Source organism: Scyliorhinus torazame, chromosome 21 (assembly GCF_047496885.1).
Source record: "Scyliorhinus torazame isolate Kashiwa2021f chromosome 21, sScyTor2.1, whole genome shotgun sequence".
Lineage (NCBI taxonomy): Eukaryota > Metazoa > Chordata > Chondrichthyes > Carcharhiniformes > Scyliorhinidae > Scyliorhinus > Scyliorhinus torazame.
The window spans coordinates 112,041,194-112,055,340 of record NC_092727.1 but is presented as its reverse complement, the minus strand read 5'-3'; the positions used below and the strand labels follow the sequence as shown (position 1 = coordinate 112,055,340).

General features: G+C 43.1%; 1 protein-coding gene across 4 annotated transcripts in view; it reads left to right on the top strand.

Moving 5' to 3' along the window:
• nbr1a (NBR1 autophagy cargo receptor a) overlaps positions 1-14,147 on the top strand; it is a 73,438-nt gene that overhangs the window by 33,717 nt on the left and 25,574 nt on the right. For 2 of the 4 annotated variants that reach the window (XM_072487272.1, XM_072487270.1), the window contains 5 exons: positions 380-457; positions 4,456-4,623; positions 4,897-4,972; positions 9,068-9,175; positions 10,993-11,148. In XM_072487272.1, the coding sequence (XP_072343373.1) occupies positions 380-457; positions 4,456-4,623; positions 4,897-4,972; positions 9,068-9,175; positions 10,993-11,148 (586 nt within the window). The remainder of the gene's footprint in view (positions 1-379; positions 458-4,455; positions 4,624-4,896; positions 4,973-9,067; positions 9,176-10,992; positions 11,149-14,147) is intronic. The other 2 variants (XM_072487271.1, XM_072487273.1) reach the window with 2 other exon arrangements.

Below are 14,147 nucleotides of genomic sequence, written 5' to 3'. Positions count from 1 at the left end.
CTCCTGTTCATATAGCTCATATACTCACTGCTGGGCAATGTGCAGTTTAGGTTTGCAAGTGATGTTTCCACATTGGCAAATATTGTGCAGAAACCTCTGCAGTTTTATAGACATATGCCACCCTCCACCATCTCACCCGTGTGTCCATTTGTCTAATTATCTCTTGTCTAATTTTGGACAAGGAGAAAGATGATTAGTCCATCTTATACAGGCTAATAGAGTTTCTGCTATCATCTTGACTGAGATTGATTAATTCAGCAATTCCTTTGAATGGGAGATTTCTACTGGCTCAGGTAAATCTGTAAAAATTATTTCAGTAAATGAGGATGAATTAGTTGAATTTGCTGCAGATTAATATAGTTAGAATTTTCTTCTTCAGGACGAGGCTCCCTTGACAGCAAGGACTGAGGAGCAGCATGTTGTTCCTGATCCAGAAGTGGAAGCAGCAAACACAGTGGTATAACTATAAATACATGTTTTGGAGAGATGAGAGTGCTGTACTTAATCTGCTAATTATCCAACATTTCAATTTTTTTTCTTAGAAAGTGAAATTTTTTCCACCTTTTCTGATTTTCTTCTTCCTACTTAAGATTTGAGGTCATGTCAGCACATTCCAGTGATTAACAAGAAGAAATGGCCACTTAGTTAAATAAATCATGGGGCTTAAATTATCTGCAGATTTTATTTTTAATAGATCTGGGACAGGCATGTGACCTACCATGTCTTGTTACATCCTACCTCTCTCTTCCCCTCCTCCACCTCAATTTCCTGTGGTCAGGTGCATCCAAAGTAAATTGGCCCTGAATGGAAGTAGCGTCCAGCATTCTATGGTTCGTGGAAGTGGCCATGGGATTTGAATGTTGAGGACCTTGTGTGCATTGATTCCAGAGCATAGCCATGCACGAGCCACATTAACTGCTGTAAACATGTGGACCCCCAAAAGATTTTCATCTTTCAGATCAGTGGCCATTCTCTTCGCCCAACATTGAGTCTCTATCCTGTCTGGTGTAAGTTCCTAGTGGAGGTGGAAGAGCCTGCCTCCTGCGTTCTAACTAACTTGAGGCCAGAAATGTGCCTGAGGTCAGGGATTTTCGCTCTAAAGACAAATGTCCGACCCCTTCAAATAATCCCATTCATAAAACCCAAGCCCTTGAGTGTTTGCAGGCAATTCCAACATGTGCGCATTGCAGCTGATTCCAAATCTGACATTGTGCAAAATCAACACACATTTTTCTATCTCCTAATCCTTGCTGCAATCAACGGTGATGAGGTAATTCTATACCGTCCAGGCATTACGTTGGACTCTTGTGACCTGTATGAGAGCCTTAGCTTTATTTTATTTTTTAGAAATGGAGTCTACCAGTTTGTTGCTAAGGCAAGCACTAACCCGATTTCTGTAGTCTAATGTGTCCATTAACAGAAGTTAAGGTTTACAAGCCCCATCCTTTCCAAGGACACATTTGTTTTTTGTAATGCCATGTTTCTCAACCTTGTATCCTTCAGAGTTAACTCAGTCCTGCTGCAGAGTTTAGTCCTCTGATCTTCAATCGCTCCAAAGTGTCAGCAAGAACTTAAGGGAAATATAGGATAAAAAATTGGCCATCAAATCTCATCAGTGCATTAGTCCAATGATGACACCAATTATAATTTTGAATAATGTCAGTCTCTTCCATGTTGTTTAGCTGACCAATCCCACTGAGTAAAGCAATTTTCCCTGTCGTGTTTAAATTTACTTTTTACTAATTTTACTTCATAGTCTTTGGTCCTACTTTCTTGGTATGGATTATATCTTTGCAAAACTCCAAGAAGAAAGTCTCAAATTTTTTATTTGAAGTGGTAGCCTTTTCATGGATGACAATTATAATTTCACCTAATGTTTGTTTTTAAGTTTTATGTAACAGCTCCAGGTCTCCATGGTGATGGAATTGGCATTTCTAAAAAATAAATTTGGGTGAAATTAATATTTTATTGTACAGAACAATAAGGAAATACTTCTGGATTTCCTCCCCCCTTTTAAACTGCTTTAATTTTTCCCCATACCTGTCACTTTAGCTTTGGAATCAGTCTTGTAGTTTATTTTCTATACCATTGTATTTAATTTTTGTGGTATGGTGGATAAGGAAAAAAATGGATCCATCCCATGGATGATCATGAAATAGCTACGGCTGAGGTTGGAAGAGATGTGGGCATATCAGTAGACTCCATGGTTAAAGTGCGGAGCAGCAATCAAGTAAACAAGTGGACTATAGATGCAAAGGAGTAGCATACGAGTGGGATTAGTAATGTTTAAGCGGTGCAGTATGTTGGACAAGCCGCAATTTAAATACTGGGTTCTGTTTCTTGTCACTGAGACATGAGGGAAATATTGAAGCACTTGTGATTGAGAACAGAACCAAAAGATTGATCCAGAGCTTCAGAGGACGGCTAAAACTAGAAACGTTTGTCATAGTCATAGAGTCATACAGCACAGAAAAGGCCCTTGTCCGTCGAGTCTGCACTGGTCAAACACAACCAACCAACTATTTTAATCACATTCCCAACACTTGGCCCATAGCCTTGAATGCCTTGGGATCACAAGTGCACATCTAAATGCTTCTTAAATGGTATGAGGATCTCTGCCTCCACCACCCTTTCAGGCAGGGAGTTTCAGTCTCCTACCACCCTCTGGGTAGAAAAGCTTTTTTTCACATCCGCTCTGAACCTCCTGTCCCTTACCTTAAATCTATGCCCCCTGGTCTTTGATCTCTCCACCAAAGGAAAAAGTTTCTTCCTGTCTACTTTATGCCCTCATAATTTTATACATCTATATCATGTCCCCCACCCCTCGATCTCCTCTGTTCCAAGGAAAACAATCCGATCGTTCTTCACAACTAAAACTCTCCAGCTCAGGCAACATCCTGATAAATCTCTTCTGCACCCTTTCTGGTGCTGTCACATCCCTCCTACAATGTGGATTCCAGGACTGCACACAATACTCTAGCTGTGACCTCACAAACGTTTTGTACAGTTCCAGCATAACCTCCCTGTACTTAAAATCTCTGCCTTGGCTAATAAAGGCAAGTGTACCATATGCCTTTATAACCACTGTAATCAAGTGCTCTGCTACCTTAAGGGACCGGTGTACATGCACACCAAGATCCCTTTGATCCTCGGTGCTTCCCAGGGTCCTGTCTTTGCCTTGTTGCCCTGCCCACATGCGTCACCTCACACTTATTCGGATTGAATTCCATTTGCCATTGATCAGCCCATCTGACCACATCTATATTTTTAAAATCTTTATTGTCACAAGTAGGCTTATATTAACACTGCAATTAAGTTACTGAGAAAAGCCCCTAGTCGCCACACTCCGGTGCCTGTTTGGGTACACCGAGGGAGAATTCAGAATGTCCAAATTACCTAACTATCCTGTAATTAAAGATTATCCTCCTCACTATTTACCACCCCACCAATTTTCATTTCATTTGCAAACTTACTGATCAACCCTCCCAGATTCATATCTAAATCATTTATATAAACCATAAACAGCAAGGGCCCCAACACTGATCCTTGCGGGACCCCACTGGGCACAGGCTTCCAGTCAGAAAAACACCGCTTGACCATCACCCTTTGCTTCCTACAACTCAGCCAGTTCTGGATCCAATTTGCCAAATTTCCCTGGATCCTGTGAGCTCTCATCTTTGCTATCTGTCTCCCATGTGGGCCTTATCAAAAGCCTTGCTGAAGTCCAGGTAGATGACGCCAAATGCATTTTTCTCATCTACACACCTGGTCACCTCTTCAAAACATTCAATCAAGTTGGTCAGACATGACCTCCCCTTGACAAAACCATGCTGACTGTTCTTGATTAATTCCTGCCTCGCCAATTGAGATTAATTCTGTTCCTCAGAATTGCTTCCAATAGTTTCCCCACCACTGAGGTTAGACTGACTGGCCTGTAGTTTCCTAGTTTATCCCTTCCTCCCTTCTTGAATAAATTGACTATCCTCCAGTCCTTCGGTACCTCCTGGGGTTAGAGAGGAGTTGGAATTTATTGCCAGCACGCACCCCTTGCCTCACTCAACAGCCTGGGATACATTTCATCTGGCCTTGGAGATTTGCCTACTTTCAAGCCTGCCAGACCACTCAGAACCTCCTCTCTGTCTATGCTAATCTCTTTAATTTTATTACAGTCCTTCTCCCTGATTTCTGTACCCACACTGTCCCTCTCTCGAGTGAATTAGAGCCCTACCTACATCGTCCGGTTACCCACGCATATTACCCTGTGGTCCTTAATGGGCCCTACTCTTTCCCAAGTTATCTTTTTATCCTTGATGTACTTCTTAAACAAATTAAGATTTTCCTTTATTTTACCTGCCAGTGTCCTTTCATGTCCCTCTCCCAATTTCCTTTTTGTTAAATGCTAAGGAGATAGTAGTTTCTCCAAGATGGATAAAAGTTATAATTTTATTCTTTTAGAAAGAAGTTTCCTTGACATTCGAGACCGAGAAGCAGCCAATTGTGCCAGATCTTGAAGAAGCAGAGTCTGCAAAAACAGCAATCATAGCATTGCCCAAACTGCAGCGAAAAGACCAAATTAGGGACTTTTACACAATGGTGCCATCTATAGACCTTCTGACTGCACAGGTATACATACACCTTGTGCTATAAAACCTGGACTGCACAGAATATGTGTATTTCTGATTTTTATGATTTGTTCCTTGCTGAATTGACTACATGTATCTGTATGGCTTGCATATTATAAACTAATTCAGAGGGCAAGTAGAAGTTTCTGCTCCTAAACCAGCAGATTCACCTGCTCTTGCCCAAGTGACTGGGTCTAAATTCTAAAACTTGCCAAGTTTGAGAGCACTATAACTGGTAAGGAACCATTGTAATTTTGTCATCTCAATATTTCAGGACTTGCTTTCATTCGAACTTTTGGACATAAACATTGTACAGGAAATGGAACACGTACCAAACAACACCCCAGTTGGTAAGATTTTAAATTATTGCATGGTTCACTTCATCAACAAGGCCTTTTTATTTAATTGCCGTCTTAATAGAAAATCTCAGTCATTGAGTTAATTTTGATCCATGTTTTAATTTTAACAGTGAATTTTTACGTACATTTTAAAAACATTAGTAAGCATATAAACAAAACAAAGCCTTGCAGAAAACTGGTTGTGACTGCGGTGTTCATTTAAGATATTGTTACCAGTCAGTTATTAATTTTCAGTCCATCATGACTCCCATTTATAACTCATGTTAAGTTAGTAACTCATAACATGCTCCTGGCCAAGCTTTATTCAAGTTCGCATTCTCGGCTGAGATCATGCCAGTGGTCTATTGAAAACATTCTTCATGATATGGCAGAACAAGCAAGCTCATGTCATCCTCCAATGAATTTGGAACATAATTTTACTAAGATGCTGTCTGGTGTGAATAAATACAAATACTTTTTAAAAAATATATTTTTATTCTCCTTTTTCACATTTTATCCCAACTTTGCACCCACCAACACTAAACAATAATCAGTAATGAATGCAATGTCAATCCCCGTAGCAATAACAACAATCCCATCCTCCCCCCAAACTGCAGCCCGCATGTTAACATAAACAAATAACAAAAAGGAATCAGGAATCCCCCATTGTCACCATTAACACATATCCAGTCCCCCTCCCCCCAATCCTGCCAACCCCCCCCCCAAAAATGTTCGATGTAATCAAATTCTCGAAAGTGCATAATGAATAACGCCCATGAATTGTAGAACCCCTCCACCCTTCCCCTCAGTTCAAATTTGACCTTCTCAATAGTCAAGAATTCTGGCAGATCCTCCCGCCATGCCAGGGCACAGGGTGGAGAGGTTGATCTCCATCCCAACAGGATCTGCCTTCGGGCGATCAACGAGGCAAAGGCTACAACATCTGCGTCCACACCCATTTCCAATCCCAGCTGGTCCGACACCCCGAATATGGCCCCCCCGAGGGCCCGGGTCCAGTTTCATGTGCACCACTTTAGAGATCACCCTAAAAACTTCCTTCCAGTAATCCTCCAGCTTTGGACAGGACCAGAACATATGAACGTGGTTTGCGCCCCTCCGCAACGCTCGCACACATCTTCTACCTCCTCAAAGAGTTGGCTCATCCTCGCCCTTGTAAGGTGTGCTCTATACACCACCTTCAGCTGTATCAGCCCCAACCTCTCACACGAGGTGGAGGCGTTCACCCTCCAGAGCACCTCACACCAGAACCCCTCCTCCAGACCCTCTCCCAACTCTTTCTCCCACTTTGCCTTGATCCCACCCAGCAGTGACTTCTCTTCCAAAATAGCCCCGTAAACCACTAACATTACCCCCTACTCCAGTCCCCCTGTCGTCAGCACCTCCTCCAACAATGTGGAGGCCGGCTCTACCGGGAAGCTCTGTATCTCCTTTCTGGCAAAGTTTCGAACATTCATGTATCTAAATATTTCCCCCCTGCTCCAGCACATACTTCGCTCCCAGCTCCTTCAATCCCGCAAACTGGCTCCCAAGAAACAAATCTTTTAGTGCCCTAATTCCTTTCTCCTCCCACCTCCGAAAATTTCCATTCCACTTCCCTGGCTCAAATCTATGGTTACCCCGAATCGGCATTTCCCGTGACCCTGCCCCCAACCCGAAGTGCTAGCGAAACTGCCTCTGAATTCTCAACAAAACTATTACTACCGGACTCCCTGAGTATTTCCCCGGGGCCGTCTGGAGTGGTGCTGTTGCTAGTGCCTTCAATCCCGTCCCCCTACACAAACACTCCTCCATTCTGATCCACTGGGAGTCAACCTCTCTGACAGAGCTCCATACTTTCTCCACATTTGCCGCCCAGTAATAATACATCAGATTCGGAAGACCCAAACCCCCTGCCTGCTTTCCTCTCTGTAATAGCACCTTTCTAATTCTGGCCACCTTTCCTCCCCATATGAATGAGGTAACCATCCCTTCAATCTCTGTAAAAAATGCCTTTGGCAGGTGAATCGGCAGGCATTGGAAAATAAACAGAAATCGCAGCAACGCGTTCATTTTAACCGCCTGTACCCAAACCGCCAGTGACAGAGGGAGACCATCCCACCTTGCCAGATCAGCTTTCATCGTCCCCACCAAACTAGAAATGTACCTACGGAACCCCTCCCCAATCACGAGCAACCTGCACTCCCCAGGTATCTAAAGTGAGTCCCTGCCCTACGGAATGCCCCCCCCCCCCCCCCCCCCCCCCCCCCCAGCCGAGACACCACTAAATATTCACTCTTGTCTAGATTTAATTTGTACCCCGAGAAAGACCCAAACTCCCGAAGCAGCTCTAATATTCCCCCTATTGACAAACTCGGTTCCAACACTTATAACAACAGGTCATCAGCATATAAGGACACCCTACGTTCTATCCCTCCCCAAACTAGAAGAAATACAAATACAATGAAAGACATAAAAGCTGAGCCTTTTTTCATATTAGAATAATATCGGTTTTATGATAGAAATGATTTAAAATTATGAAATTCTATTGTCCAAATAACCGTTCACACAATTTCAGTTGGCAAAGTGACCAGCTGTTTTCTTTATTTTAATCCACATTCCTACCAATTGTAAACGGGTGTAAATGTTATCATATTAAGGCCTGTCAGATGAGATTTCTTTGGGGCCCAATTATTTCATTCTTGATTATCACCTGTACCGGATGGTCTTCTGTATTTTGAATCCACAGAATCCCTATAGGTTTTTCAGCTCACCGAGTCTGCACCAACCATTTATATGAGCACCCTACCCATGCCACTCCCCCACCTTATCCCTGTAACCCCATCTAACCTGCACATCTTTGGACACTAAAAGGCAATTAGCATGGCCTATCCATCTAACCTGCACATCTTTGGACTGTGGGAGGAAACTGGAGCACCCAGAGGAAACCCACGCAGTCACGGGGAGAACGTGCAAACTCCACTCAGACAGTCAGACAAGGCTGGAATCGAACCCTGGTGCTGTGAGGGAGCAGTGCTAACCACTGTCACCCACTTATGGCTATTAGCAATGTGATAGGATTGTGTGCAGTAAAGCACTGGATTATTCATTAGTTTGCACGTTTAATAATGGTTTGGGTTTCTGCTGTTATCATTTTTGAAGCTAAATTTACACCTTTTCTCAAACAAAAACAAGATACAAGTAAATTAAATCAATTGTGCATAATTCTCTTTTTATCTAAAGCATTAAAGTAATTTGGGCTATAAGTTATGATTCTGACTGGTTTCTAATTCGGGTATTTTCTAGTTATCAAAATACAGAGATCTAGTTTAAAAACTGACATTAATAAAGAACAATTTGTGATGGCCACGCAGATTAACCAGCCCTCTTCCCAGAGGACTAGTTACCCACTGGAAGTTTAAACCTATTCTAGAAAAATAGAATTGAAAAGCGGGAAATTGTTAAAATTGTATGAACCTTGGTTAAGTGGTGGGTGGTGAAAATACAAGAAAAATATTTACAAGATGGATGCCAGAATTCACTTTGTAACTACCAGGCAATACTGAACGAGCATAGGCCTTTTCTCCTAGAAAATAGAAGGCCTACCAGAAGTATTTAAAATTATCAATGGGTTTGATAGGGTAGATGTAAAGAGAAGGTTTTGTATGTGGGGAATCCAAAACTAGGGATTATAAATATCAGATAGTAAGTAATAATTCAAACAAGGAACTCAGGAGAAACTGTTTTACACCGGTTGTGGCTGGGATGTGAAACTTGCTATTGAGATTTCAATAGAAAATGCATTTCAGGAAAAGCTAGATTTGTACATGGGAAAGGAACATGTGAATAGAATGGTAGGAAGTAGACTGGGGAATGATTAATGTGAAACATAGATATCGGTATAGGCTTGTTAGGCTGAGTGGCCTATTTCTGTGCCGTAGAGTTTCTGTAATTATGGAACTAGAATTTTTACCCTTTTATTCCATTTAAAGTATTTAAAGAAGCTGTATGGTGCACATCTTGTGTTACTTTTGAAAATAATTTTCATGAAATTGTGATCATTTTTCGCATTACAATTTTAAAATTTAAAATTCTGCTTTTATTTCTAAGACATGACTCCATGCATGTCACCTTTGCCCCATGATGGCCCGCTAATAGAGAGACCAGGCCTAGGTCAGATTGAAGAGGAAAATGAAGCTATTTTCAAGTCGAGGTTTGGTAAGAAAATGGTTTGTTTTTTATTAGAACGTATAGACTTGGATTTGACCAACTGAATTTTGCAGTAGTTACTCAACTTTTTGTAATCTGGACATAACCTCCATTGGCACTGAATCCACCTTGCGCTAGAGGCTGCCTTCTCTTTCTTGAATCATCAAGCGGTTAAATTCCACCAAGTGGTGAAGTAGCATAGTCCTGAGCATCTTATTTCTAAGTTTGACTGATTTTTTTTCCACATTACATTGGCTGACTTCAACATTATTTCTAGTTCTAATTGATTATCTTTTTCATCCATGAATTTCCAGCTGTGCATTTATTATTTCCCCTGAATTTCTTGTACTTGTCTTGTGACATTTTCTCTTCCAGTTGCTAACCATCAGAAGATGGTATCTCATATGCTAAAATAGGTTTGCAATAAATAAAATTACTAAAAATTAGGTTTTTAATTTTCAAGATTTAGGCCCAGACTGTTGTGGTGGTAATGAGGTGTCAGCATTCACATTCCTTTCTCTGTTGAAACTGACCCTAACTTCAGGCAAGAACATGGAAATTCAGAATTTGCTATCAGTGATTCTCTGCTTCTTGCATGCCTCTGCTGTGCTGTGCAGTTGAGGTCACTGCATATCCACCCCCCCCCCCCCCCCCCCCCCCAACCCCAGGATTCAATCAATGAAAAGTTTATGGACTAGCAAGAACTTCCAACTCTCATGCTCACTTCAAAATAACCTTGAAAATGATGCAAATTATTTCAGTGAGATGTAACTGAGTTTTTAATTATGTCTGCAATTCACAATTACTGCTGAACACCTCATTGGCCATGAAAACGTAATCCTATATTTGGAGAATATCAAATTTCACCATTATGAAAAATTCAGTCGGGGGGGGGGGGGGGATTTTGGCGGTGCAAGGTGACCTGCCATTATCCAGCATTGGGTATCTTCTCTCTCTCTCCCCACCCCCAATGGGATTTCTCATTGAGTCCATCCCCGTCGCCGGGAAACCCATGGAGGGGGTTCGCCATCGGCAGGACCGGAATATCCCGCTGGTGAGAACAGTCGGAAAATCCCCCCAACATATTTTTTTAAATATGTGTATGTTTATCTTTATTTGAACTTCTGTCTTAATCCAGTCATCAATGATTTATTTTACGATATGGAATTTTAAATTACAAGTGAAGTGTTTGTTATTTTAACTTCAGTTTGCTGTCTGTGCCTATCAAAAGGCTTGGAACTAGTGGGTGATTTTGCATCTTATTCTTAACTGCAGTCTTCAAAGCAAATTAACTAAGCAGAGAATTGAAACAAATATGTTGTGCAATTGAATTCAATACATCTTTTGTGGGTCAGCAGCAGAATAAAATGACCAGGAAATGCTGAAAATTGTGATATTTTTTTAAAAATCACTGAATGCCTTCATGAAAAGAAATTCATCATCTGTAGATGTCCCTCTAACCCACACTCAGTGATTGATTCTTACTGCCCTCGGGGCAGTTCACGATGAACAATATATGCTCCATCCACATCCCCAAAACAGGTTCAAATAAATTTAATAATGTGTGATACCGCAGTCGTGAATACCTGTGTGTAGTAATACTGCCCATCTAGCTATCAGTGAACATTGGAGTATCACTTCAGTGGTTTGAAAAATAGAGGAGGCTTTGTAGTTGATAATTGCTGTTTTGAAGTATGAAAATAATATTGAAAGTTGTACTTGTGAGTATTCCACCTCAGTAACCAGATAGCAACCCAGTTTTAAATTTTAAAAATGGAATTTGGCAATTCATATTGTATTTTTGATCATCTTATCTCTCCTTCCAGATGTGACGCTAGTGGAGCAGCCAGCAGGTCATCCTTATTTTGATGAGGGCGAGGAGGACATCAGCGGAACTCAATTTGTCTGTGAGACAGTTATTCGTTCTTTAGCGTTAGATGAGGCACCTGATTTGCTGCCACGCCGCAGGGGTAAAGCAGACAGTAAGCATTTGTAGGGGATGAAAGAGACTAACCAATATTGACTTGAGTGCTATATTAGCATTCTGAATTTTGTGTGGCAAATATGAACAGTTGTGACTTTGAAGATCTGAACGTAGAATTCCTAGATTTACCCTGCATGGAAGAGGCTACTATCCTATGAGTTTAGCTGTCTGCAAGCAGTTCCATGTATTGCTAAGTAATAGTTGTGTGTTTGACATCAAAACTGTTACTTCTCAAATGGAAAATGGCTTAAAATAAAAATTGCTTCTTGTTCAGTGATCCATTCTGGCATCTGATGTTTTCCAATAGAGTTGTTTGATTAACTTTATAATATTTGCTTTTAAAATAAAATATTTCCTGTAATTTAAACCTATTGAAATAATTAAATTAAATTAAAGATCAGCAGCGGGATTCTCCATTCCTCAGACTTGCGTGTTCACGCCAGGGCAGGATTCGTGGATTTCCGAGACAGCAAAACTGGCACCGCACCTGGACCGATTCAGCGACTGTCAAGGGGCTAGCACCGGCGCCACGTGGAACACAATCACTTCCCATGAGAAACGATGCAGGATTTACCGGTTTCGCGATTGATACTCAGGTGGTTGACAAGCTGCAGCCGTATATACACACTGCACTCCCCACACACCATCCCAGCCAACAAGATGGCAGCAAGAGCTACATCACACTTCACAGATGCCAAGCTGGAGACCCTCCTGGACGTGGTGGAGGAAAGGCAGGCAAACCTGTACCTTGGCCCGCTATGGAGGCTGCCAACTGACCCCGTTCGCCGTGGCTAGGCACAGGTGGCAGAGGTGGCCAGTGCCATCAGCAGCACCGTCCAGAACGGCCTGCAGTGCCGTAAAAAACTGCGTGACCCCCTCCGTGCTGTCAGGGTGAGGAGGCAGCACCCCTAGCACTAACCCCTGTCCCACACACCCCATAACCCACTCACAATCCGGAGGGCATCCGAATCCCCACCCTGCACCACATGCTGGCCCCATTGGCTGGATGCCCTAGCCACTGAGACCACCAGCTACCCACTCCCTGAGCTGCATGTGTTGGACTGTATTACTGTCATTTTCTGTTCTGCTCCCTCCCCCCACCAGAAGAAGGCCGCCCATAACTGTTGGGAGCGAGAGAATAGTGACGGGGAGCTGCCGGATCTGCAGCCCCTGACCGTGGCTGACGGTCCTAGGGCCCTAGATGTGGTCGCGGCCCAGTGGAAAGGAAGTCACTGGGGTGGAGGTCGGCCGCGGGCGAGGAAGCGAGACTGCACTGAGTTGCGGTTCCCCAAGTCAACAATTCCCCACCCTCCGGCTCACGGTCTCGTCATGCATCTGTTCTTGTGTCTTGAAGGACCTGCTGGTGATGGGGGGTGTCCATCTGGTGTCCCCACCCACAGCCAGTGCCACAGCCACCGACCCCACCCATGTGCCGAGCAGCGATGAGAAGAGCAGCACGGACAGCAGCCCGCAACGCGAGGCCCAAGACCCCCTTGAGCTCGAATGCGGGGGTGACACAGATTTCCTGTCACGGCTGTCCCCAACACAAAGAACAAAGAAAAGTACAGCACAGGAACAGGCCCTTCGGCCTCCAAGCCCATGCCGACCATGCTGCCCGTCTAAACTAAAATCTTCTACACTTTCTGGGTCCATATCCCTCTATTCCCATCCTATTCATGTATTTGTCCAGATGCCCCTTAAATGTCACTCGTCCCTGCTTCCACCACCTCCACCGGCAGTGAGTTCCAGGCACCCACTACCCTCTGTTAAAAAAATAAAAAAAGTTGCCTCGTACATCTCCTCTAAACCTTGCCCTTTGCACCTTAAACCTATGCCCCCTAGTAATTGACCCCTCTATTACCCTGGGAAAAAGCCTCTGACTATCTACTCTGTATATGCCCCTCATAATCTTGTAGACCTCTATCAGGTCACCCCTCAACCTCTGTATTTCCAATGAGAACAAACCGAGTTTATTCAACCTCTCATAGCTAATGCCTTCCATACCAGGCAAAATCCTGGTAAATCTCTTCTGCACCCTCTCTTAAGCCCCCACCTCATTCTGGTAGTGTGGCGACCAGAATTGAACACTATACTCCAAGTGTGGCCTAACTAAGGTTCTATACAGCTGCAACATGACTTGCCAATTCTTATACTCAATGCCCCGGCCAATGAAGGCAAGCATGCCGTATGCCTTCTTGACTACCTTCTCCACCTGTGTTGCCCCTTTCAGTGACCTGTGGACTTGTATAACTAGATCTCTCTGACTTTCAATACTCTTGAGGGTTCTACCATTCACTGTATATTCCCTACCTGCATTAGACCTTCCAAAATGCATTACCTCACATTTGTCCAGATTAAACTCCATCTGCCAGCTCTATGCCCAAGTCTCCAAACGATCTAAATCCTGCTGTATCCTCTTGACAGTCCTCATCGCTATTCGCAATTCCACCAACCTTTGTGTCGTCTGCAAGCTTACCAATCAGACCAGTTACATTTTCCTCCAAATCATTTATATAAACTACAAACAGCAAAGATCCCGGCACTGATCCCTGCGGAACACCACTAGTCACAGCCCTCCAGTTAGAAAAGCATCCTTCCATTGCTACTCTCTGCCTTCTATGACCCTAGCCAGTTCTGTATCCACCTTGCCAGCTCACCTCTGATTCCGTGTGACTTCACCTTTTGTACCAGTCTACCATGAAGGACCTTGTCAAAGGCCTTACTGAAGTCCATATAGACAACATCTACTGCCCTACCTGCATCAATCATCTTAGTGACCTCCTCAAAAAACTCTTATCAAGTTAGTGAGACACGACCGCCCCATCACAAAACCATGCTGCCTCTAACTAATACGTTCATTTGCTTCCAACTGGGAGTAGATGCTGCCTCGAAGAATTCTCTCCAGTAATTTCCCTACCACTGACGTAAGGCTCACTGGCCTGTAGTTCCCTGGATTATCCTTGCTACCCTTCTTAAACAAAGGAACAACATTGGCCT